This window comes from Marmota flaviventris, chromosome 5 (assembly GCF_047511675.1).
Source record: "Marmota flaviventris isolate mMarFla1 chromosome 5, mMarFla1.hap1, whole genome shotgun sequence".
NCBI classification, from domain to species: domain Eukaryota; kingdom Metazoa; phylum Chordata; class Mammalia; order Rodentia; family Sciuridae; genus Marmota; species Marmota flaviventris.
In genome coordinates, this window is record NC_092502.1 from 89422288 (window position 1) to 89448386 (window position 26099).

Below are 26099 nucleotides of genomic sequence, written 5' to 3' on the forward strand. Positions count from 1 at the left end.
ATCAATTGGGCTCAAACTTATGATTTTCCTTTTTTTACACCTGAATCTATTTACTATTATGACAATGTCCATCAGATTGTTTGTTGATCTGTCTTTAATTTCTCTGTTGAGTAAAGCATGCGCTGAAAGGTAAGAGGTATGTTAGGTAAGACTAAAAGTATAGCAAGTAGGAGACTAATTAAAAAACACAGACAATAAACTCAAACAATACCAAGGTGGCTGAGTGACTAATGTAGGCTCATGGCTGCTTTTAAATGGGTGGCATTATGTGCTGTAGGTGCAAATGCACTGTGAGGTTTGCTCATTTGATGAGTAGTACTGTGAATCTTTAGCACCTTCACACATGTTGCTAAACGTCACTCAAAATGTAATATGGGTTCTGTTATGGGTATAGGCCCAGCTAAGGGGAAGAATGCATTTGTAGTTTATAGAGACTGAGAAGTTGTGAAGGAAAGTGGGTTTAAAGGTTTGTCTTTGAGATGAAAGTAAGATGATTGAGCAAAAAAGTATAATTGTGGTTAAAATTATCCTGGCCATGAACACAGATGAGAAACCCAGATTTGGTCGTGTTCAATGAGTGTGCTAGTTGGGACCATCAGGCAGGTGGGGACACTTCAGTGGAGAGAAGTAGAGAAAAAAATAATGGATAAAAAAATGAACTTTGGTTTAACTGCACAGAGAAGGTGTTCAAGAAAGAATGGACATATTCTGGACAAATAGGCCTGATTAAGCCATCTATTTAAAAGAATGTCATAGTAAAATAATCAGGTTTTTTTTTTTTTTAAGAAAGGGTACTGAAGACTGTCAATATAGTAGTTTAACAAGGGAGAAAAATGCCAGTTTGTTCACAACTTGTAACAGAGCACTTTTTTTTGAATAATAGAAACAAAAGATAAAAATATGGTTATGTAAGGGTCAATTAATTAAAAAAAATATTAGCCAAAACAAAGCATATTTTCCCAATGAAGGAAGTGTTTTTATCCTTTTTAAAATTTTGCTTCATAAATCACAAGGGAAAAAAACTTTGTTTCTATTCAGTAATCTATATCTAGGCATAAAATTTCTTTGTGATGGCTTTATCATCATCTAAACATATTTTGTAAGTTCATGTGTGCCACTCTGTCAGACTCTATAGAATTAATCTTTTTCTTAAAGTTCCAATGAGCAAGCTTAAGAAATGACTGCTATAGTTAGCTTTTGTAGTGGTTTCTTTAGATGACACTTAGGTAGTAAAATCTGAAATTTTCCCTCTACCATGGACACAATGGGTGTTTGTAAAGTTGTAGGGACTCAGGAGAAAGCACAGTGAAATAAGGCCAGGTATGTGGTTTCTTTCTCCAACTCCACCACTGTCCTCTATGTAACCACAGGCTTGTCCCCTGGTCTTTCAGAGGCAACCATTGATTGTGGTGTTGGAATAGACTTTCTTGAACTTTCATGTGCCTCCCAATCTCTTGGGAATTCCGGAGTTGTCAGGCAGATTTTGATTCAGTGAGGGCTGAAATTCTGCTTTGCTAATACGTTCCTAGTTGAAGCTGATTCTGCTGGTCTATGCACTAGACCTTGAATAGCAATGATTTTTAGATGACTTCTGAGGTCCTTTTCATCTCTAAGACTCTAAACTTTGTTTTAACCTTAACCTTGAAGAAAAAAAATTATATTGTGGCATATTAAAAATCAGAAGAACATTTATTATTTTTATTTATTAAATGACTTTTATTAATAGCGAACATTTGTTAGTTCATGGAAGATTTATGATCATTTAAATTTGTGGTCATCTGAAGGGTCACAATAAACTAGGATTGTTTGTTCACCTTACTTATTTATGGGTGGAAAATGAGGTATAATGCAGTAGATCATCTCTTTTTTTGCCCAGGACTGCACTGGCACTTGGAGGATTAGAATTACATATTCTGAGCTTTTAGCACCTTGATTTTTTTTAGTCCACAGAATAGAAATGGACTTTAGGAGCTTGCATTATAAATAATTCTGCTTAGAATGTGACTTCTTGCAGGAAAATATCAGAATACTTAGCACTCTGCTGAGCCTGGAGTAGGGAGCAAACTATAGCTAATAAAGGAAAGAATAATCTCGTAGTGGGCATAATCACACCTGAGTTACGTTTTAGTAACCAGGCATGATAGCACATGAACCAGTGACTAGACAATGCCTGTGAAAGACTCTGACATATAAAGCATTCATTCATTATGTGAGAGTTTGTTAAATGGGCTTTAAATCTATACTGTACAACAGGTAAACCTCTTTTTGATTGGTTTATTGCAATGCTGATTGGTACTCATCTATGTATTTTCTGAAAAATGTATTCTTCCCCAGGCAAGGAATCCACTGCAATCTTGCAAATGTGCTGAAAGGGTAAACTTGGATATTGATCAGTTTATTTTTAAAGAGAATATGTGCTTCTCACTATCATGACTTGTAATTTTTTTCTTAAAGGAATATTTAAAAGAACATCTGTTTTCTATGAATGGTTCAGAGGAAAAGCCATTACCCATCCGACCTTTAAAGATGACCTTGAGAAGTGTGGAAGCTCAGCCTTCTGTCTTTAACCCTTTCCATGTGCACAAGGTGTTCAGTGAGAATATGCTAGATCAGGTATGCAGAAATTAAATGGTAACTTTAATTTAGATGTGTGGTTTCTCTACACAAGTAAGAAAATGCTTTGGTTTGAATATGTACTCATAAGCTTCTTAATTTTTTTTGGCTAGGAAGCAAAAAATCCCTTATTCCAGTTTCTATGTTCTGTTCAAATTGTCTTTTGAAGTTATTTTACCTTCTATTTGTCAAACTGATTCATATGTTCGGTCTATAAAACTTAACTTTTGATCAGGTCAGCTGGGCAGACCAAACATCTGTTAGGTTGTGTCTATAGAAGGCACAATGAATCAGGCATTTTGTAATATTCTTCCTCTCCCTTGTCACTTCTTTTCCCCTGAGAGAACAAAACACCTTATGATCTTTGAGTGTATTAGATTAATTAGAAAATAATTTTAAATGAATTGCAATAGAACATTGAGCTTCTATTTTAAATGACATGGATAAATTTTCTTTTTATAACCCTAAACATATCCCCAAACTTCAAATGAATTTTACTAATGACCTTAAAGCAAGGACATTTGGAATAAAGTCAATGTGATAAACCCCATACATTTTTAAATGTCAGATTATCCATTGTGTAAGCTGCATGTTTCAGTAGTTACATTAAAAAGATCATCTTTCCGCCAAAGTTTTTGAAATCTGAAGTTGCTTTGCTTTGTTCATTCTTCTGGTAGCTTTTCCCAGAAACCTCTTGACAGACAATTTGAACTAATAGGGCAGAAGAGAAGGATTGCTTGACCTAGAGCTCTGAGGAAAATAAGAATTAAAACAATGGCCTAATTCGGCATGCAGATAATATTTTTTACCATGCCTCTTATAGTGCTCGTCTACATTCATCAATACTGTAGTAGAATAAGACCTTCAAATGCTGACAACCCGGGGCAGAATTCTCCTGCTCTATGACAGGATTGTAGTGCTTGATTAATCAGCAGGTGACAGGGGATAGCTCTTGTTGGATTTTAAACATCAGCCTGGACTCTTGTTATCAAAACTATTTAGTTTTAAGGAGCATAAGCATCTATAATACTTTAAAACAAAATGTATTATGTAAGTTTGAGTTTATTGGCTGTTTTCCTGTATTGTACATTAGATTGCTTCAAACCATAAATGATTATTATAGCTGTTAAATTATCCTTACTTCATTTAAATAAATGGCATGTTGTATTGAATTCTGAATTATGAGATCATTTTTCACAGTATTTTTTCATCTTTACTCTGTTGTGAAATTATCTATTAATGAGAAAAGGGAATCATTTATGTTATTTATACTTGCAGGTCCTTGTAGTCTCCCTTTAAGGCATTTTCTTGACCAAAAAGATGACATTAATATCATATTCTAATTATGGTGGGTCTTATAATTTGAGTCTTAGCACTACTAAGTTTGTTTTTTTAATCAAACTTTTGGGTGCTAAAAAAATATAAAGTGATTCATGCAAAAGTTGCCTGTAGAGTGAGCTATACAAAAGTTGCCAGTTATTTGGCTTTGTTTTTCAAAAAGTCACCCCCCCAGAGAAACTTGTTGGGCAAATGCCATTAACACATGGAAGAATAACGACTTAAGAAATTGATTTATATTTTTATAAGTAATGACTACATCCCCAAATGGATTTATAAATTAATTGCTGTCTTTTTGGAATAAAAACCTTCTTCTGTGGACATGATTGATGTTATCTGTCTAAGTCCTTGTTCTGGACCCCCCTCCTTCTTAGTTAGTCTATCACAGCTGGAGCTTTAATTTACTGATCATATTAACTCTGATTAATAACTAACAATAGTGTCTTCTCATTTATCAACAGTCAGTCATCACAAAGTGGAACTGGAACTGGTCAAACTTGCTGCCAAATTATCTGGGACTGGATAAGATGACCTTCAGTGTGCTGCTCAAAAACAGGTAATAAGATTGGGGATCTTGGGGATCTGGGGGTGGGGGAAGATCGTGTGAGTGCACATGCACACACAAATGTGTGGGTAACATTTTGGGGAAAAAGCAAAAACATTTTGTCAACAGAGAAATCTCTTTTATTTTCTCTTTCTCCAGTCTCTCATCTTGAAATAATCTGGCTGAAATTATATAAGCCTACTTCCTAAATTCTGTTTTCTGTAATGAACATTTGCAAAATTTGTTTCCAAAATGAAATTAGTTGATTTCAGTGTCAATTTTAAACTTTGTATATTTAATAGTTCACTTTTGTAAACACCAAAAATTATTGACTTGGATGACATTATCATACTATACCTTTGTTTACAACAATTTAATGAATGCATTCAAAATGCCAGACCAAATCAACTAGTCTAATCAGGGGAAACATATAAGTAAAACTTTCATGATTGAATTTTTTACTTTTCAGCCAGTTATTTTGGCACTGTCTTGTTATAGCCTCATTTGCATATTATTTTATACATGCACACACACACATACACCATTATAATACAATAAAATAATAATGTGATTTCAGCCTAGAAAGTTAAACTTGTAATTTATTTTGCACACTATATACACATTTTCTTTTGGATTAATTTACATGGATTTTACAAATATGTCTTGGTAGTTTTCAGTGAACTCCTATTAACTTTTAAAATTAAATTTCTCTATCAATTTTCACATTTTAAATTATATATATATATATATATATACATATATACATATATATATATATCCTATATTAGTTACACTTATTCTACCTATAATATTTTTATATGATCTTTGTAATGTATTCCCAATTTTTTTTCCTTGAAAGAAAATAACGACAGTGACATAGTAGAATTGCCAAATTATCCCTGAGAAATCTGGGTGCTTATAAGAAAATGTCCTCTAAGAGAAATATTGTAGTATTTCCCAGATGAAGGGTTAAAAAAGGAATCAGCTTTATCGCTAATAAAAACTGTAGGTTAGCTGTGTGGTCATAATGGTATTCCTAATATTTCACCTTGAAGATCACACAACCATCGTGGACAAAACAAAACAATCCTGAAACTTCCCCATTAAGGACAGAGCCTTTCCTATAGCAAGCTTATCACCTGGCAGGCAGTGATCCAGCGTGGACCCTGTTTGTGTACAGTGCACCCCAGACATGCTTCTATCTTTCCCAAAGTTGTCTGAAAAGGTGAGAGGAAGTGTTAATACTTACATGATGTGTATCCTATAGTTAGTTACACGATGTGTGCACAGCATTAAATGTCTATCTGGAAACTTGGAAGGATTTCCAAGTTTTGTTCTTTGGAAATTTTTGAGTTCATGCAGACTAAGTGTATAATATTTTACAAACTTTTCTTCAGTTGGGAGTTGCTGCATCTAATTCAATAAATGGTACTCTAGGGATGACATGTCCTTCAAAATTTACTGGATTTGTGTTGTGTGATAGTTGCTTCTAAGGGAATTTGTGCTTTAACCATAATTACATATTGTTATTTTTGTTTAATGATTTTAGATATACTTCAATTAAGTCACTAGCTATTAAAGTCTATTTCCCTGAGATGTGTGTATGAATGAGTGAGAGAAAGGAACTTCTACAAATTTAGCTAGAAATAACAGGTCAAAACAGTTCTCCTGGAAAAAAGGTCATGAATTTTTAATAGAAACAGCTAGAATCTCATCTTAATAAGAACCTTAGATTTTTAAAGAATGACATGAAATGCATCCTACTGCAAAGTACTACACACCCCACGCTCCAATGAACCTAACTGATCTACTTTAAAAGATGAAATACATCAGAAAGTTTTTAATCTCTTCTATCACTTTCCCATTTACGAAAGCTATTTGTGAGTTTTGATTAATGTTGAATGAGCAACAAAATTGCTTTTGTTATTTTCTGTAAGATACTCTCATTAGTACCTATCTGAGAATGCTGACTTTTTAAAAAGTAGTGCATTGGATTTTCTGACAACCTGTATATCTGAAAGATACACTCTTGATAATGAGACCACATCTACAGAGGTATACTTTTGCCTATTACCATGGTCTTTGGGCTTAGATAAAGCTGAAGAAGAGAATGAAAGAGCAGTTCAGCTGAATATCGTTGGTTCTTTCTTCCAAATTCTCTTCCAAATCATGTGTTCCCTTTTGCTCCCTTTATTGGTAATATATTTCTACTAATTACCTCTGTATTAAGACCTACATGTATGAATGAGGCTGTGAATGTTGTCTGAGGACATATTACAAAGGAAAGTGAACTCAAATATGCAAGTATGAAAAAAGTCCAGGAGAAGGGAATCCTTTCTATTTACCTCTAAATTTCTAGCACCTGCTCTTCAACTTTCCTATAGGCAACAAAACTTCTGTGGACTTATCTTTTACAGTGAACAGACCTCCCTCATCCCCAAAACAAGACACAGATGGGAAAGAAGGATCTCTAGTTTTCTGAAGTTTAGCTCTAACTTTGATTTTATTAACTTTAAAAGGAAATAATGATAGTTGAACACGGTGGTGCACACCTGTCTCAGCTCAGGAAGCTGAGACAGGAGGATCACAAGTTCAAAGCTAGCCACAGCAAAAAGTGAGGCACTAAAGCAACTCATTGAGACCTTGCCTCTAAATAAATACAAAATAGTGTTGGGAATGTGGCTCAGTGGTCAAGTGCCCCTGAGTTCAATTCCTGGTATCTGCCTCCCCCTCACCACCAAAAAAAAAAAAAAAAAAAAATGGAAATAATGATAATTATTTAGCTACCTTGTAGATATTGTTGTCACAATCAAAGGTTAAAGAATACAGAAATATTTCTGAAAATTGAAAATGTGATACATGTTAAGAAAAATAGTAACAGCAGCAGTTTAGTTCTGGTCATGTAAGGAAATAATAAGTTCCATTTTGGCTTAGTTGCAAGATCAAGCTTCCAGACCAAGTTTATATAGACGCCATGCCTAAACCAACAGGGAAGATCAGGACACGTATCAGATTGGACCAGGCAGTGGTCCTCTAGGTCTGGAAGACCAATAGTGAGAAAATGAGAAACTAAGAGAGGCAAAAGGCCAAGTAAACCACTGAGGAGATAGAGACATAAGAGATGAATACTTGAGGGACAGTTTAGACACATAAAAGAGAGAATCTGCAGTGCGCCAGCTATATCTGTTACCTGAGGCCATATTGGTATGTTCCACACACTGCATGTGTGCTGACTCCAAAGGCAGAACAAATCTTGAAGTGGATGCCTGGGTCCTTGGCAGGGATGTACCTTCTGCTCACTATCAGACCTCATCTCAAAATACTTCCCTCTAATTCATGATGCTCATATTGCCTTCTTTATGTTCTTCGGATTCTTTAAGTTCTTTCCCACTATAGGGTCTTTGGTACTTGCAACTCCCTTCGCTCTTCACATGGCCAGCACCATTTTGCCCATCTGGAGTAAATATTGCCTTCTGAGAGTGATTGTTCCCTATCACCCATCTAAAGCAGCCCTCTTGGTCACACTAGTATTATCCTAAATTATGTTTCCTTAACTGAGTTATCACTATCTGAAATCTTAATTTCTGTTTGTTTAACCTTACCCCTGGCAGTAAGATACGATCTTTTTGAGATTAACACCTTGCCTACCTATTTCAATTGTGCCTCCAATACCTAGAACAGCCCTGAACACCTAGTAGGCTCTAAGCAATATTTGTTGAGTTAACTAATGAATGAATGTGGAATAAAAATGCAGAGAAAAAAAATACTGGCTGCTGACAGACAAACGTAAAGTAGGTATCCTCAAAAATGTGATATTTGATTAATAGTCATTTAAGCACAAGAAATATACTCTGGTAAATCACAAATAAAAAATTATCTAACTGCATATTTATTCTCTGCATTTTCAAAATTTGGATAAATCATATTAGTTAAACTCTTATGTTTCAAATGCCTATTATTGTTGTTGTTGATGATATTTGAAATTTGGCTTAGATCAAAGCAGGAAGGTATTCTTTATTTTTAATTAACTGATCCAATTCAAGCCATAATCTTGTCAGCAACAAAGTCTGTCTTTTACTCCATGATTCTTAAGTCTTTGGACATTTGTAAGATTGAGTTTGGATTTCTTAAGTGATACTAAAAATGGAAGGTGAAAAATATAAGGTGCAGTTAAATAACCATAGCATCCAATCAAGCCATTGTAAATTGAGTGATTTGGGGGGCATTTGAAGAAATATACAGTAGTTGAGACCTCAGAAAGGAATCCTGAATATGTATTAATGAAATATATGTTTCAACTTAGAAAGTTTGCCACCATAGAAAACAGAGACTCCTTAGAGGTTCAGAAAATCAACATATATATCAGTTCTACAGTTTTACCTTTAATGCCGTATAAGAATAAGTATAGTGATTGTACATTGATCTTTTGAAATAATAAAGGTGCTTTTCACAGTTCCTTACTATTCATTTCTTGCTTTCATTCTAACCCACTTTAAAATAAATCCAGACTAGCAAATGAGATGGTGATTGCATTTCAGGAGAGTGCACCAAAAGGAACACTCTATTCCTTCACTCATGGCGGATCTCCAGATTGCCACTTTGATATTGTTTTCTTTGTCACTGGAACCAATTTATGTTGCTCCTTTTCTCTTTACCTTATTTATCCCAGACTAATTCCCAAGAATTGTGTTGTTGAAAATAATCTGTGAATACAGTAGAGTGCTATGCTATTTTAACCATCTAAATATACTGCATATGAGTTTGGCTTCGAGTTGAGCAAACACAATTAAATATGATGGCAGGAACAGCAGAAGGGGTGGTGGTGGCAGATTTCTGGCTATCAGTTTGGGGCCTTTCCAGGTGCACAATAACCATGCATCTGAGAGGAAACAGAGATTAGAAAACATGTTGGAAAAGAGCTGTTGATCTATAGAGTTGATTGTTTGCTTTTAATAATAATAATTATTAAAGTACCTTTACCCTATATCAGATTATAGTGTGTGCCCTGCGGTGTGTAGAGAATAGGAAATATTGTCTCTGGCCTCAAACTGCACACACTGCACTCTCAAGTGACCATTCTCAGGCAGTGTTACCATTAGCACAATGTTTATAGTTGCTCAAAGCAGTAAATTCCTGGTGCAGCAGCAGGCTGCCTGGTTATGGAGAGTCGGGTTTAAGAAAAAGGGAAAGCTGATTTTATGAGTATACACCTCTGAGCCATTACATACATTACATATGCCATGACATTCAAATTTGGGGATTTTTTCTTTCATGCTCCAGCTTCATAGAGTACCCATTTCTTTCCACCTCCACCAAAGGCCAAAGCTTCAGTGACTTTCCCATCCACCAGCATTCTATGTTCTAAAACAGAATACTTCCCCACCCCACCATTCTGAAATCCTGCAGCAGAATTTTTTTTGTTTGTTTTTGCACAGAGGTTTACTAACATATATTTTAGGATGTATAAATGTAATACTCTGATACTCAGAATTTCTCAAACTAAGGGATTTGGTATGTGAACCAAATAAATTCATAAACATGTTTTCCTTTATGCTAGGGAACTTGTATATGTCTGTCATCCTTTATGGAGTGTAAAGCATTTTCACACAAATCTCCTTTGACCCTCACTACATCCATGTAATGAGAGACAGGTATGAACAAGGTTGCAAAACATTAAATAACATTCCCAAGGTCACTGATATTAAATGGCAGGTGGTACTCATGCTGAAGGCTTCTGACACTGTATCTGGTATTTTATCTACTATACTCTGCTCCGTTTCTTTCTTTGCTTTTTCTTTTAGCTGTATAATCCTTGTAATAATACTGATGATAATGAACATAATAGAGCACTTGCCACATGGCTGACACAATTAAGTGATTCACATACACATGTTTAACTGTATCCTACAGTAACCTTATAAAGTTTGTACATGCTATAATCATTTTCCTGATAAGGAATCGGAAACATTGAGGCATAGAGCTGTAGGTGATAGTGTTTAGATTCTGGCTCAAGTCTATGTTTTTTTCCCTCTACCCTCTACTCCCCAGGACTGGGAATTAAACCCAGGGGCACTCTACTACTGAGCTACATTCCCAAACCTTCTTTGAAAAAGTATTTTTATTTTGAGACAGAGTCTCACTAAATTGTCCAGACTGGCCTCAAACTTGCAATTTTCTTGCCTCGGTCTCCTGAGTAACTGGGATTGCAGGTGTGTGCCACTGAACCTGGCTAAGTCCATGTCCTTTAACGACATCTCTCTAGGACATCTGTATAGCTTTGCTTACTTTATTCATTCAACAAACATTTTTAAGCACCTTCTATATTAAGGGCTATTGTTTGGAATAAAGTAACAATTTAGTGTGAAATGTTACATATGGTCATGCATGGCATAATGTTTTGGTCATCTAGGGACTGCATATACAATGATCCCATTAGATTATATCCCCTACTGATATTGTGGCCCTCTTAGTTAATGTTAGTAGAATCTATGATGTTTGCTAAATGACTAAATAGCCTAAAGACATGTTTTGCTTAACCTTTCTGCATCATTGAACTGTTAACACATGACTGTACTTCAAAGGGTCCTTCGGTGCTACGCCACATAATTTCTAATCCATTTTGAATTTTCATTTTGGTTTTTCCCCTCTTGCAGAGCTAATACTCTTCTCAGAAATTGACTTGCCATCACATACTTTACCAGGGAGATGAAAGCCATCTAATGTGAATCTTCCAAACTTTCTTCTTAAACTTCAATTTAGTTTCTGTCATCTCCAATCTTTTGAATAAAGAGAGTCTTCTACCATTTGAAACTTAAGAGTTAAGTTGGCTACTTAGATTGTGCAGGGCCTGAGGATAAAAAACTTTGAAATCTAAATAGTAGACTTGAAAGAATCATCAAAGTGACAGGAGTGACAGGAACAGGGAGCTACTTTAGGACATTAGTAATATTTGGGGGCAGGATAACTAAAAGGAGTGAAGGCCATGTTAGAGACGATGGCTAGGGACAGATGTAAAAGACATTCCTAAACAAGTTAAGGGCTCAAAAATATCTAGAATTTGAATAAAAATAGGCATGTTCTTGCCTCTTTGAAGAAAGTGTGACTGAGATTCTTAAGGTAGGGAAGGAAGCATTATGCTAACCTTTTCTTCAGAAAGTATGTCAGTTCATATCCTCCAAGAAGCAGATGCCAAGATGGGATTAGAGGTTCAAGAAAGTTTTTTTGCTTATTTGATTTTGTTTTGGTTTTTGGAAGCAATACACATGCATATTAGAAAGGAGAAAGAAACAGGAATAGGCAGGGAAGACTTTCCAACCAAGTTGCTGATCTGATCCTATGAAAGGAGAAGGTGATGTGATGTGATGTTGGAAAAGTCAGTGTCAGACAGCAAGGTAGTTCTAAGAAAGTTTTCACAAGGTCAATAGGAATTTCTTGAGCTATAGCACCCAGCAAAATAACCTGGTGTTTTATAGGAGTGGGCCGATTGAAGTCCTTCCACCATATTCAAGACACTGGCTAAGAACAGCATAGGAGAAGCATGGACTCAGCACAAATGCAGTGATAGATGCGAAGGAATGACAGCTGGGGCCATCATGTCAGCTGTGCTAACTGTAGATTTGAGTGGTGATTTTCTGTGGCTACCACAGTGGAGATGGTAAAAGTGACTCTCTTATATATAGATTATATAAGTATATTTTATATAAGCTAACAGGAATGCAATTTAAATAATTTAAGTAATTCTCCGTTACTTTAGTGAGAAAACAGTCAGCCTAAATAAATATGTTAAATGCTATTGACAGAAATGCAGAATTGGCAACATTTTGATGAAAAGAAGGTATAATAATTTCCTCAAAAGAAGCCATGGGAGAATATTTTGCTTGTCAAATTGAACCAAAATTCACTTTGTAAAGAATTTTTTTTCTACCTAATTACGCATTCACATACTGGCACTTTTGGCTTCTTGCAATGGATCAAAAGCTATTTAAAAACTTGCTTGTATAGAACACATTCTTTCTTCAATGACTATTCTTTAATTCTTTTCCCTGTCAAATACTGTAAAGACCCCAAATCCACTGTGATGTTTTTCTGCAAAAAAGTTTTAGCACATGCTGCACCAGGAGTAGCTGTCATAGGCCCATTGATTCCGTCTGACTGAAGATGAAGAATATTGACTGCTTTAAGGCTTGTTGATCATTGTTAAATATCTCAAGTTTGTTTACATTGTCAAATCAACATAAAGAAATGAGCTCTTTGAGGATATTTTTACTATGGCAGGTTTATAAGAAATATTTAAATGTCTACTAAGTGCAATTAAATATTATAATAACAAATCTGAGCAGCAATTAATATTTTCCCTTTATTTGTATATAACATAATATTATTAATATTTCTGATGCACTATGCTGTTCTGTGACATGCTATATATTTTGATATAAATTGGTTAGAATACCTGAAGTGCTTTCTTTCCTTTTTATTGGTACTGGGCATTGAATCCAAGGGTGATTTACCACTGAACCACATCCCCAGCCCTTTTTATTTTTTATTTAGAGACAGGATCTTGCTGATTTGCACAGGGCCTCACTAAGTTGCTGAGCTTGTCTTAAACTTATGATCTTCCTGGCTCAGCCTCCCAAGTTGATGAGATTATAGTCATGTGCCACCACATCTGGCATATATTTAATTATTTTATTTTATTTTCCTGCAGTGCTTTCTTATATTATGGATGAAACTCTCACACAGATTGTACCTTGGGAATATAGCTCTAAATCTGATATCTTTTTTCCATAATTTGAGACCTTTTGAAATTTTTTTAAATCGAGATATTTTAGTATCCAGAATCTATACATTGATTTTGAAATTTATTTTATAATAAAATATAAGTGACATATATACAGTATTTCAAAAGGTACAAGAAGATGTTAAATATAAGATCCCCCTCCACCTCAATCACACAAATCTCACTCCAGTTATAACTATTTGAAGCATTTCTGTTCCTATTTGTTTTAGTTAATAAATCTAAGAGATATGATGCAACATGATTTTTTAAAATTTTGCCACCTTAAAATGACATTATTGATTCCTTTCGATGAAACACTGAATCTAACTCATACTATCCTCTCCTTTCCCCTCCTTTTCAAGCTCTACTAGTAAAAATGTTAATTTCTTTTATTGGTCACTTTTATATGATGTTATAAACATGCAATGTAACCTGCCTCCCTCAAGGACAAGATTACTCAGTCCTGATGAGGATGAAGGTTCCCTGTGGAGAGAGGAGAGAGGAGGTCACTCATGAGAATATTGACCAGCTCAAATAGAATGACTGACTCTGTGGAAGTTAAGCACTTCATGATATCTATATGAGAGCCAATGTGAACAGATCCTCTAGCTTTGTCCAGCTTCATCCTCTCTACTCCCCTTACTGTCATCCCTCAACCCTGTCCTTCCAAGACCATTTCTGAGCCACCACTAAGATCTTCCCCAGTACTGTAGCTCTTAAAAATCTCCTGTTTTCCAAAATCTCAGGGCATTTATAAACCAAATGACCCATGTTAACATTCAGGATGTGTCTTTACTAATGCTTTTGGTGACTGTGGGCACCAAGAGAATAAGAATCACAAACTCTTCTTGCTTGTGACTTTACACTGTAAACCAAATAGTTCATGCTTGTTTTAGTCAGCTATTTTGGTTCTGTGACTAAAAGACCTGACAAGAACAATTAGAGAAGGTAAAGTTTACTTTCGGGCTCAGAGGTCTTAGATTATAGATGGCTGACTCCATTATTTGGGGCCTGAGGTAAGACAAACATCATGGCGAAAGAGTGTAGCATAGGAAAGTGGCTCAGAACATTGTACCAGGAAGCAAAGAGACTAGACTCAGCTTACAAAATACTGACTCCAAAGGCACACTTCCCATGACCCACCTTCTCCATCCTCGACCTACCTGCCCACAGTTACCACCCAGTTAATCCCTGATTAGGCGTTCATAACCCAATCATTTCACCTCTAAACTTTCTTGCATTTTTTCATACCTGAGCTTCTGGGAGACGTCAAATATCAAAACCATAACAAGAGTTTTTTTGGGTTCAGCCTAAATTTATTTTTTGAATAATTTTGTTATAGAACTTTCTTAGTTAAGGAAGATTCACCAAGAAAGAAATCTTATGAATTCATTTATTAAAAACTGTATTAAACTATTTTAAATCTCATACATGCTCACTAGAACTAAAACAATACAAACATTGTATAAAGTAAAAGTCACTAATCTTTTGCTCTGCCTCATCACCTATCTTATAATTTCACCCACCAGATGTAGCCAATTTGACCTTTTATTTAATTTTCACTTAACCCTTAACATATCCTTTGTGCATTTTCATTATTCTGAATAGAGTTTTAAATGAAAAAATAATAATTAGGAAAATGTTGTGATTTAAAAAAAAGAGATCAAAATAGACTCATCTCATTTTCTATAAAATGGTAGTTTTCTACAGTCACAAAGAAATAGGAGATTTAGAAATTGACCTGGAAGCTTATAGATTTTTTTTTGTTGTCAAATAGTTGATCATTCCAGATTAATAAGCCTAGTAACAAATCCTAGGTTACAAAAATTTTGTCTGGTCTGACTGGATTTGTAAAGAAGTCAGTAGCCTGATAAAGGCCTTGTTGTTTACCTGTCTCTTCTCCAGAAAGCTCTTTATGCATCTGGTTCAGCCCAAACCAGTGCTGAACATCCATTTAAGCAAGTCAGAGCTATAAAGGGTTTGAACATAGAACTCCCTGGAAATTGACAACTTGGTATAAAGGATGGTCCAGATGCTTGTTCTTTTATTTTACAGAGAATGCAGTTGCCAGTAGACAAAAATATTACATAACCCACAAAATATGCTATGTTGATTATAACAATATATCTGTCCCATTATTTAGTCCAGCAACACTTTGAATAAATAGGTAGATCTATGACTTTTCATTCATCTACCCATCAAATAATCACTGCGCACAGCAGATAGAGGTAAGCCAAACACAGCACCTACTGTCAAGAAATTCAAAATCTAGTAGAGCAGATAAAACAAACTTAAAAAATTGTGGATGTAGCTGTAATAGAGGTTACCACAGAACTGTAATAGAAGATCACAAAGGAGAGAAAGGCAAATCAAGCTGAATGTAGGGGAGTCAAGAAACACATGGATGGGAGCAGTAATATTTCAGTTCTGTCAGCAAGATAGGCAAGGTGAGAGATAGTCTAGACAGAGTTCAATATAGGTAGAAACAACATGACAGTGACAGTGCTGTAGTTTATATTTAAAATGTCCCCCAAAGACCCACCTGTTAAAGGCTTGGTCCCCAGCCCTGTGGTGCTGTTTGGAGGTGGTGGAAGCAGTAAGAGGTGGAGTACAGTAGAAAAAAGTTAGGTCACTGAGTGCATGTCCTTGAAGGGAACCTTGGAACCCCAGCCACTTCCTCTGTCTCTCCTTGGGCACCATGAAGTGAACAGCTTTGCTCCACCATACGCTCCCCACCATGATGTATTTCCTGCCTTGCCAAATGCCCAAAAGCAACAGAAACAACTGACTGTGGACTGAAACCTCTGTAATCACGAGCCAAAACAAACCTTTACCTTATAAGTTGATTATCTGAGAAATTTTGTCAAAGTGATAGAAAGCTTATAGAGATCATATCTTGTATCCAGGCTATTTTGGCTAGAATTATGGTATCTTCACACCGTTTTTCACTTTTAAATCAATACTATTGGCAATATACATGCACAGTGAATGAATATTAGGCTTAGGACAGAGTCAGATGCTGAGTTGAGTGAGGGTGGAGGGGGAAAGGGAGCAACTGTTCTATTTGGACCTACAGGTGAAGAATATTGAAAGAGTTACAGATTCATTCTTTCAATTTCTTGTCCTCATCTGACCTGGAAGTTTCTCAGACATGTATAAGCAACTGATGGGCCTGTATAATTCATATATCAAATAGCCTTGTAATATTCTGTTTGCCTTATTTTTATATGGTTTTGATGGGATGCACTTTCCTGAGGACATACTTGGTGTGTGATTGATAGCTCTTCAAAAAGAATGTGCTGGTTTAATGGCCTTGGTCAAGTATGAGAGGTGTACCTGATTTCTCTTGCTCTTAATCATTTGGTGTTCTTGCAGTCTGTTTTGGAGTTGTACAGTCTGTTCTTTTGTACTTGTTTCCCTCTGGATGATAAGAGTTACCTGACAGCAGTGGGAATGCCTGAGAGAGGTATTGATGCTTCCAAATCAGTGTGTTTATGTTTGCTGCTCCAAACTGGCGGGTTTAAGACGGCCTCAAACTGAATTTCTAGATCCCAAAGGGTTTCTGAGGAAGAAACTAAGTGAAATTGTTTCTTAACAAATTGTTCATTTTTTCTCTCTTAACCCATAATCTAACAAGGATTTTAGGACTGAAATTTGATTTCGGCAGAAGTATGTACATATAGCTGCTTCTTCATAACAACTCTGAAAATGTGGATTATATGTGTGATTTTAATGCATTCGTTGGAAATAATGTTATTTTTCACAAAGTAAAAGCATCCATAATTTTGCTACAAGGAAGAATATTTGCTTCCTCTCACACATTTTATTTAATAATTTTACTTCTTTAAAAGCAAAACAGCACACAATTTGAAAATGAAATTTCCCCAAAGTGTTCAGTTTGCTAATATGTTTTTCATTTTCTTCATTATGCTATAGTGGAAAGTTGCCATACTTTGAAATGTGCAATTTATCTCCCAGGAGGCAACAGATGGTATGACTAATCTGTCTTTTGGTACAAGATTTATCGTGAGAGATGGTATCTAGGACTGTGTGAGATGGGAGCCCTGCCCTCAAAGAGCGTTGACTCTTGTGTCCTAATTGCATCATTACAATCTTTATGCAAATTTTATTTCTGAATGTGAAAAATCCTGCAAAAATGAAAAGGGGTTTTTTTTTGGTACATTTAAAAAAAAGCTTATTTTATCTTAGTTTATATAAGGAAAATGCTTTATCTAGAAACTGTTTGAGTTATGAGTTGCTCAGCCTTCCATTTCTGTAACAAATTACCTAAGATAACCAACTTTAAAAGAGGAAAGGTTTAATGTAGCTTAGAGTTTTAGAGGTTTCAGTGGATAGTTGGTTGACCCCGTTGATTTTGGGTCTATGGCGAGATATTACATCATGGCAGGAACATGGTGAAAGAAGTCTGTTGACCTACCGGCTGGGAACAAAAGAGAAAGAGGAAGAGACTAGGGTCTCAAAATTCCCTATTGAGAGTTTGCCTCCAATTACCTAAAACCTCCTATTAGGGCCTACATCCTAAATGCTCCACCACCTCCCAATAACACCAAGGGCTAGGGTTAATACATGGGTTTTGGGGGGACATTCTAGATCCAAGCTATAGCAAGTTACTTTAATTATGTTGCAATTGTTTTCTTTACCAAATGCCTCATTACTGGAAGACCAGCTGGCCTCTTTGGCAGGACATGGTTTTGTTGGGATTTATACCCAAGTCTATGACCTTACTGTTACCTTTGAAAGTCTGAAAGTTTGGTTTCATGTAGGAATATTGGCTCATTAACCAAACCCACAAGACACATTTGTAAAACCAGAGTTCTGTTTTACCAACTTACAATGGAAAATACAACATTAGACAGATCTGGTTATTCTATCCCTTGAGTCAAATTGATTTCAGAATCAATTTGGGTTATGATAGAAAGTTTGTTGGTTATTAGGAGTAGACTATTCACTATGCCCCCCATTAGGACATGATTCACATGTTGTCCTTGTTCTGAACAATGCTAATGATGTTTTACTCTCTGCACATTTTTAGTCTTCTGCTGACTCCTCTGTTATATTATCCCTTTAAATAGAACAGCTCATGAGTGCTTAACTCACAAATAGAAAATATTTTTTATCTCGAGTGCAAATTCCAGGAGGATAATTATTTTTCTGTAGTGCTGTGATCAATTAGTGATATCTGCCATAGACAGGAAAGAATGGTGGCTTAGCTGACACATACGTGCTCATGCTGGTTTAAATCTCACTTTCAGTAAATGGAATCAAATAAATACTGTGATATTTATATTTAAGAATAGTGTTCTGTAGTCTTGGAAATTCTTTGAGAACATGCTTTTAAGGCAGGAAAAACATCTTAATTTTCTTATATAATGGTTTAGAAAACATTTGTCTTCAGGAACGTACTGAAGTCAGAACTACTAGATAGTTGAGCAGTGACTCTAGCCCAGGGTTTCTGACTTATGGTCGAACTTAGAAACCATAGTAATAGATTTAAGAATTACAAAAACTTGATCATTTTATTTTCCAACCTAATTTGAGATATCACTTTTCACTGGTAGGACTGAGTATTTAACTCTTAGGTCAGCAAAATAAACACAAGGACTTTTATATAGACCATTGGTACTTGAATATTGGTACATTGGAATAATTTGGGAAGAGTATAAAAGAACAAAACAAAACAGTGCACAGGCCCAGGCCTCCCTCCAACCAATTATATCAGAATTTCTGAGGTAAGATAACAACCATTATTACTTAAAAAATTTTTGTTCATGTGATTCAAATTTGCAGTCAGGATTAAAATCATTAATAGAACAATTTGAAAATTTGTTGAAATGATTACTTTGTGACTGCTTAAATAACCATTGTTGATATTTTCAGTTAAGCTCTTGAATAATCAATGTTTTTATCATTCAAAATTAATCCTTCCAAATAAATTCTAAATTAAGATTGGATTACTACCTAGTTTCATTTCATAAGTTTTAGGATAGATATCAAGTAGGAAATTGGAAAAATAGCAATGATTATGTTGATAATGAATAATTATCCAGATAGTATGCAATGATAAGGCATACTATCAGGATAATTGTACAAAATAATATTGTACAATTGTTGGTAAAATGTACAGAAATAGTATTCACTTTTATTTAGTCAGTTCCAGTTTCTGATGAACAGAAACATGGTGGTAGAGATCTGATTAGCTGTGTCAGAATATCACGCAGGTACTTGTCCAGTTCAGGACACTGTTTACTGGTAATGTGTACAGTGATACAAACGACTTGTTAATATCATGGACCAGAAAATAAAAATTGCTGCAATAGTAACTTTGGGTTGTTTGGTGCTCATAGAATGTTGTGGTTCCCTCTGCCATTTAAATGTGGCTAAACTTTGTGCTATCTATGTAGCTAGTTGAAGGGACTGCTGGTCCAAATTCTTAAGTAAGGAATAACCTTTAAGTGACTTTAATATTACTTAAATATTATTGATGTTTTGGAAATTCAATGTGCTTCAGAAATAAAGCTACAGTAAGGAGCCCTGCAGGGAGGGGGAGATTCCCATCTCTGCTCTTTCTTTGATTTGCCACTGCTTTGCCCTCTGATAGGCTGTGGTGAAGTTTTAGACCTCTAGTTATCCTTTCTTTCCATTTTCTGTCTCACTGTTCCCTCTAACTTTCTTCTCTAGTTCACACTTTCTTTTAAGAGTATAGGGAGGGAATAATGTGTTTATGTTTTTAAAGGCTTTTCTGTTCCTAGAGTAAGATTGGGGAAAAAGCAGTTGCAATGCTGCCTTGTGCTCAGGAGAAATTCTGAAAACCCCAGCCACACTACAAGTGGACCCCTTGAAGGCAAACAGCTTGAAATAAGATATAAACATTCCCCAGTTGGATTTATCAATTGCAGATCATTAAAACTAAGTGATTATCTCTTCATGAACTAGAGCCTTCCTGCTTCTACTGAAAATAGATATTGTGTATAGCAAAAGAGCCCGCATTGTAGAAGTCCTCCTATAGCACAGAGAATTCAGAATTGCCACTCTAAAAGTTGGCACTATGAAGTATGTCATTGAGGAAACCTTTTTTTTTTTTTATGTTAGTCTTGGATTGGCAGGTTATGACAAAACTACATTCATGTTACCTGAATACATCTTTTGTCTAGTTTTACATGCTTTTTGACTTGTCTAGAAAATGACATATTGAGGTTTTCATTAGCTTTAACCAGGTGTGATTTTCTCCTGGAAGATACCCAGGCAGGACTGCTGTTTAAGGCGAATAAACCAGTGAAGCTCAGAAAGGCCACAGCCCTTCTTCAGATGGTAGCAATGAGCTGAAAGACTCATTAATCAACCACAGAGTCACAGGTGTGATGTCTTGCCTACAAACTGCCAACAGACTGTGAAAGTCACATCCGACAGGCTAAATTGTCAACGTAGACCCATCCATAACATTTTAACACATCAATATTCCAACTCTTTTGACTTTAAGATTGTGATTTAGAAATCTTAAATTTTCCCAAAATAGTCTGTGAAATGTTTATTTTATTTCACAAAATTTGAGTCTTAGAAAATAATCAGATTTGGCATTATTCTCTTCTATAATATTTATTAGTGTCTTTATGTCTCAATATTTTTCTTAATGATTTTTTTCTCCCTTTAATTTAAAAATCTGTTCTCCTGTACTATGTGAAAGGTTGGAGGATGGAGTTTTCCTGTATTAAAGCCTTATCTTTAGGGAAAACCCACTTTCAACATGATTGTTAGCTTGACTTTCACCACTCAGAAGGATTACATTAATAAGAAAACATTTGAAGATATGGTTTAAAAGAAGGACCACATTATAAACTACTTTTTTAATAGATAGAAATTCCCTAATTTAACTATATGACTTTTTGTGTTTCTCTTTCTTTTGAACTCTTCAAGGAGTCAAAATTTTGTTCTGTTTTAGTTAAGTTGACAAAAATTTGGTACATCACTAAAACAGTCAAATTAAACCTTAAGTTTGACATGTGGTTTTGTCTACAGTCTCACAACAAAATTACAGTTGCTAAAATTTCAAATGAATAAGTAGTTTATGTCTTAGGGAGGTTTTCAATGAAATCAAGTAAAATACATGTGAGATCCTTAAGCAAATCTGACATTTCCAGATCTCCTACTATAACTCCTGTAGTATTTTTGCTTTTTTCACAAATGAAAGCTAATGTGTGACATTGAATGGTTTTTATATATTATTCTCATTGTAGTTTCTCATTGTTCATTTAAAAACATTGACTAGTACATTGGTGCTCATCAAGCAAAAGACATAAAATTAAACATGGTAACTTTGGATTGGACAAAGGGAAGGGTGGGAGGGGTTATGGGGGTAGGAAAGATGGTGGAATGAGATGGACATCATTACCCTAGACATATGTATGATTGCACAAATGGTGCATCTCTACACTGTGTATAGCCAGATAATTGAAATGTTGTGCTCTATTTGTGTATGATGAATTAAAATACATCTTCTGTCATGTACGACTAAGTAGAACAAATAAAAATAATAAAAATTTAAGCATGGTACAATCATAATTATATTGGTTTGCTAGGACATGGGTCCCTCAAATGCTTATGATGCACATTAAAGATTGAGTAGCATTGGGTGAAAGTGAATTTGAACATTTTTTTCCTAGTTTTTACCTTCCATTTAAATGTCATCAGAGCAAATACCTTTATGTGAGTTGTCACATAAAAAAAATTAATGCTATTTAATTTTCTAGACATTTCAAGGATTATCAAATACAATAAACACTAACTTGTTTGAGATGAAGTTTGATCTAATTATTGATATAATATTACACCAAAACATCTTTTTATTAAGTCCTGATACATGAAGCTAGTGTAAGAGAAGACAAAGTATTTGAAAAAGTGTAAGGCACGTCTTTGTTTAAAAAACTTATAAAGCATCTTCATACACTGTAAGGCAGTTCAATTCTGAAGTTCTAAAGTTCTCCCATGGCCTCATTTTAGTTTTTTTAATGTTTTATTATTGAAAAGAACAGAAACATTCTTCAAAATGGTAGAAATTTTCAATGTTTATTTTAAGTTTATTATTTGAATTAAATGTTGTACTTCATAGCCAATTCTGATTACAAAATAAGCTGACTGAGATAGATATTTTCTTTCTTTTTTTCCAGTTGTTTCTATATCCATTGGGAATTAAAAATGAATAAATATTTAGACTAAATGGACTCTATTTTTTGGGGGGGGTACCAGGGATTGAACCCAAGATTGAACCCATTGTTACTCAACCACAGAGCCCCATCCCCAGCTCCCATCCCCCTGCCTTTTTTGTATGTTATTTAGAGATAGACTCTCACTGAGTTGCTTTGGGCATTGATAAGCTGCTGAGGCTGGCTTTGAACTCGTGACCCTCCTGCCTCAGCCTGAATACAGACATGTACCACCACGCATGGTGCTTAGACTAAATAGATTCTTGAACATCAAAAAGGAGAAATATTAAAATTTATACCCTTAAGGGAGTAGTCATACTCTAATTCACAAACCTTATCTTTTTCTGCCTTGACATAATACTTTTAGATTATATATTATATATAATAAATTCTATAAAATACTGTCATTACTATTCTATATTGACCTTACACCAATATTGGAGAACAGCTTTAAAGAACTTGCAAGGGGAGAGCTAGAATAATGAGTTAATTTGTAGCCCATTCCATGTGAAGTAAATAAAATTTAATACATTGGTATTTCCATGATAATATATATACCCAAAATTCTCCTGGGGGTTCTTAGAAGGGAGGCACCAGGATGATGTACTCTGGGGGGGGGGGGACATGCACAGAGAAAACCCTCAACAACTACTTGTGTTGGTTTGGAAATAGTTGGAGGATCAATAACAATATAGGAATGCAACAGAAAGGCAGCAGAAAGAATGAGAATTTTATACTGAAAATTTGCTTAAGTCCTGAAAAATTCTATGTCATCTCTAATTCTTATTTAGCCAAATAAGTTTGATGGACAAAAGTAAGTAATATTTCATGAAAAACTAGAAAATAACTAATAATAAATGGCAAAAGTAAACATTCTAATTAAAAGACATATGTTTGAGAATTTCATTTACATATAGTATTTGATTCCCTAATTATTCTCAAAACATTTAGTTCAAGAATCCTTGCAGATGCCCCACCACCACTTCACTACTTGTCTGCATGTCAAGGCATAATTTAGCAGTTATTCTCTAGAGATGTTGACAAAGACTTAAAGAAAGAGCTACCTCATCATAATCTCATTTTCAGGTGAATTATATAATAGAATTAGCTTTATTTTAATGAAAATATGTATAAAAAGATGTTTTCATTGGAATCATTGAAAAGTATGCCTCGTGAGGCAGGAGGATTGCAAGTTTGAGGTCAGCATCAGCAATTTAGTGAGCACCTAAACAACTCAAAATAAAAAATAAAAAGGGCTGGGGATATATGTCTGTGGTAAAGTGCCTCCAAGTTAAACCCCCAGTACAAAAGAAGAAGAAGAAGAAAAAAGTATACTTTGGAGTAAGTCTAATGGCAATTTATTTTTTATCTATATTGATAGTGGCTAATAATTTTTAATTATGCTTTAATTTAGTGGTTTTTACCCCTGAAATAATATGGAAATGTTTTATTTAGCTATCTAATAAGAATTCTGATGACTGCATATTAAAATACATCTAAACTCCTACCAGTGAAGTGTTAACGAAATGTACAGTGATTTCTACTGGGATATTACATAGGTAATTTTAGAATAGATCTGGATAAAACTAGAAGCGTTGGCTTGATATACAGTTAAACCTCTTAAATGGTAATGTAGAACTTGAAAGGCTGTTGCATTGTCTTTAGGACACAAAGAGAATCTGTAAAATGTTAAGTGGAAGCAATTTTCAAAAAGATGTTCTCTTTCATTATTCTAATAAACAACTCTTTGAAAATATTTGTCTAATGGTTTCTTATCCCTTTATTGTCTTTTTGCATTTTTAAAATATAGTATTTGACATTACTTTAGATCCTTACAGTGAAGTTATAAATTCAGTCTGCTTGTTGTTTAATTTGATCAATTAAAATGAAAGAATGAATTACAGTGTATCTCAGATAACTTAATTTGGAACAATTTTACCTTAATTTGTACTCTGGAGATGGTATCCATAAAGATAGTTTTCAACTATTCAATGATAACATATTTTAAAATATGAAGAAATTGCTTTTTACAAGGAAGAAATTAAAGTCTAATATATTTAGAGTACTTCATATTTACCTGGTAATATGCTGTACATTTTTTACATAAACTTTTAATTCTTAAAACTGTTGTATAAAAAACACTCACCGTATTTTCTGTTATAAAGATGAGAAAATTGATTCAAAGAAAGCAAGAATTTTCAATGTCACATACCTTGTACATGGCCAAGCTAGAATTCAAGTTCAAGGGCAGCAGTTCACCCCAAAACCCATGTCCTGTTAAGTCTATCAGAATCCAAGTTGTAAAGACAAGAATATTTATTTTCTGTGATCTTGTCTATGTAATACATTGCCATATTTTTAAAAGTCTTGTTGTGAAGGATAACAGATAATGACACAAAAAATAAATGTGACGCTTTATAAAGTACCATAACCACCACTGATAGCACACGCCCAGGAATGGAACATTGCCAGTATGGAGAAGCTCCTCCCCACTCTTCCAATCACTGAACACCAAGCACCACCCTCTCTCTTCTCCTTTAAGATTACCACTGTCTTGTTTCCAATACTGTAGTCTAGAATTTCTTTATGGTGGTAAAATATATATGGCATAAGCTTTACCAATTGACCATTTTGAAATGTACAATTCAGTGGTGTAAAGTACATTCTCATGTTTGTAAAATCATGACCACCGTCTGTCTCCAAGATGGCACCTTACATACATTAAACACTAAATTCCCATTTCCCTCTTCTCCCAGCTCTTCGCAACCACCCTCTTATGTTCTAAAGCTATGAATTTGACTATTCTAGTTACCTCATATAAGTGAAATTATACTATATTTATCCTTCTGTGACTGGCTCTTTACCTTAGCATAAAGTCTTAAAGATACATGCATATTGTAGCATGTGTCAGAAGTCTCTTCCTTTTTAAAGTAAAATAATATTCCATAGTACCTGTGTACCACATTTTGTTTATTCATGTCTCTGTCAAAGTACAACTTGGGTTTCTTCTTTCTTTTGGCTATTTTGAATAGTATTGTTATAAACATTGATATAAAAATGCCTAGTCCAATTCCTGTTTCCAACCCTTTGGGGCATATATATGCTCAGGAGTGGAATTGCTAGATTATATTCTTAATTTTTTGAGGAATTGTCATATTGTTTTCCATAGCAGCTACACTATTTTACATTCCCACCAGTAATACAAAAAGGTTTCAATTTCACATATCCTTACCAACAATTATTATTTCCTTTGGGCTTTGGGCTTTCCTTTGATTTTTTAGAAAACTACATAAACAGAATCACACCTGTTTTCATTACAACTTCTTTTTGATCATCCATATAGTTGAATGTATAGACAGTGTACATTTTTTTTTTTTGTTTTTATTGGTTGTTCAAAACATTACACAGCTCATGACATATCATCTCAGTGTACATTTTTTTGCTGTATAGTATTCTATTGTGTGATTATCCATCTCACTGTTGATGAACATTTGGATTAGTCCTAGTTCTTAGTTATTATAAATAACATTTCTAGAAACATTCATATATATTCATATTCTCAACTCTGCAATGATCACAGATTTTAAGAATGTTAAGAAATTGTATGGAA

At 34.6% G+C, this 26099-nt stretch overlaps 1 protein-coding gene across 6 annotated transcripts in view; it reads left to right on the forward strand.

Annotated features, from left to right (window-relative positions):
• The window catches only part of Kiaa0825 (KIAA0825 ortholog), a 369653-nt gene that overhangs the window by 180950 nt on the left and 162604 nt on the right, over positions 1-26099 (forward strand). For all 6 annotated transcript variants that reach the window (XM_071612406.1, XM_071612405.1, XM_071612408.1 and 3 more), the window contains 2 exons: positions 2455-2613; positions 4413-4507. In XM_071612406.1, the coding sequence (XP_071468507.1) occupies positions 2455-2613; positions 4413-4507 (254 nt within the window). The remainder of the gene's footprint in view (positions 1-2454; positions 2614-4412; positions 4508-26099) is intronic.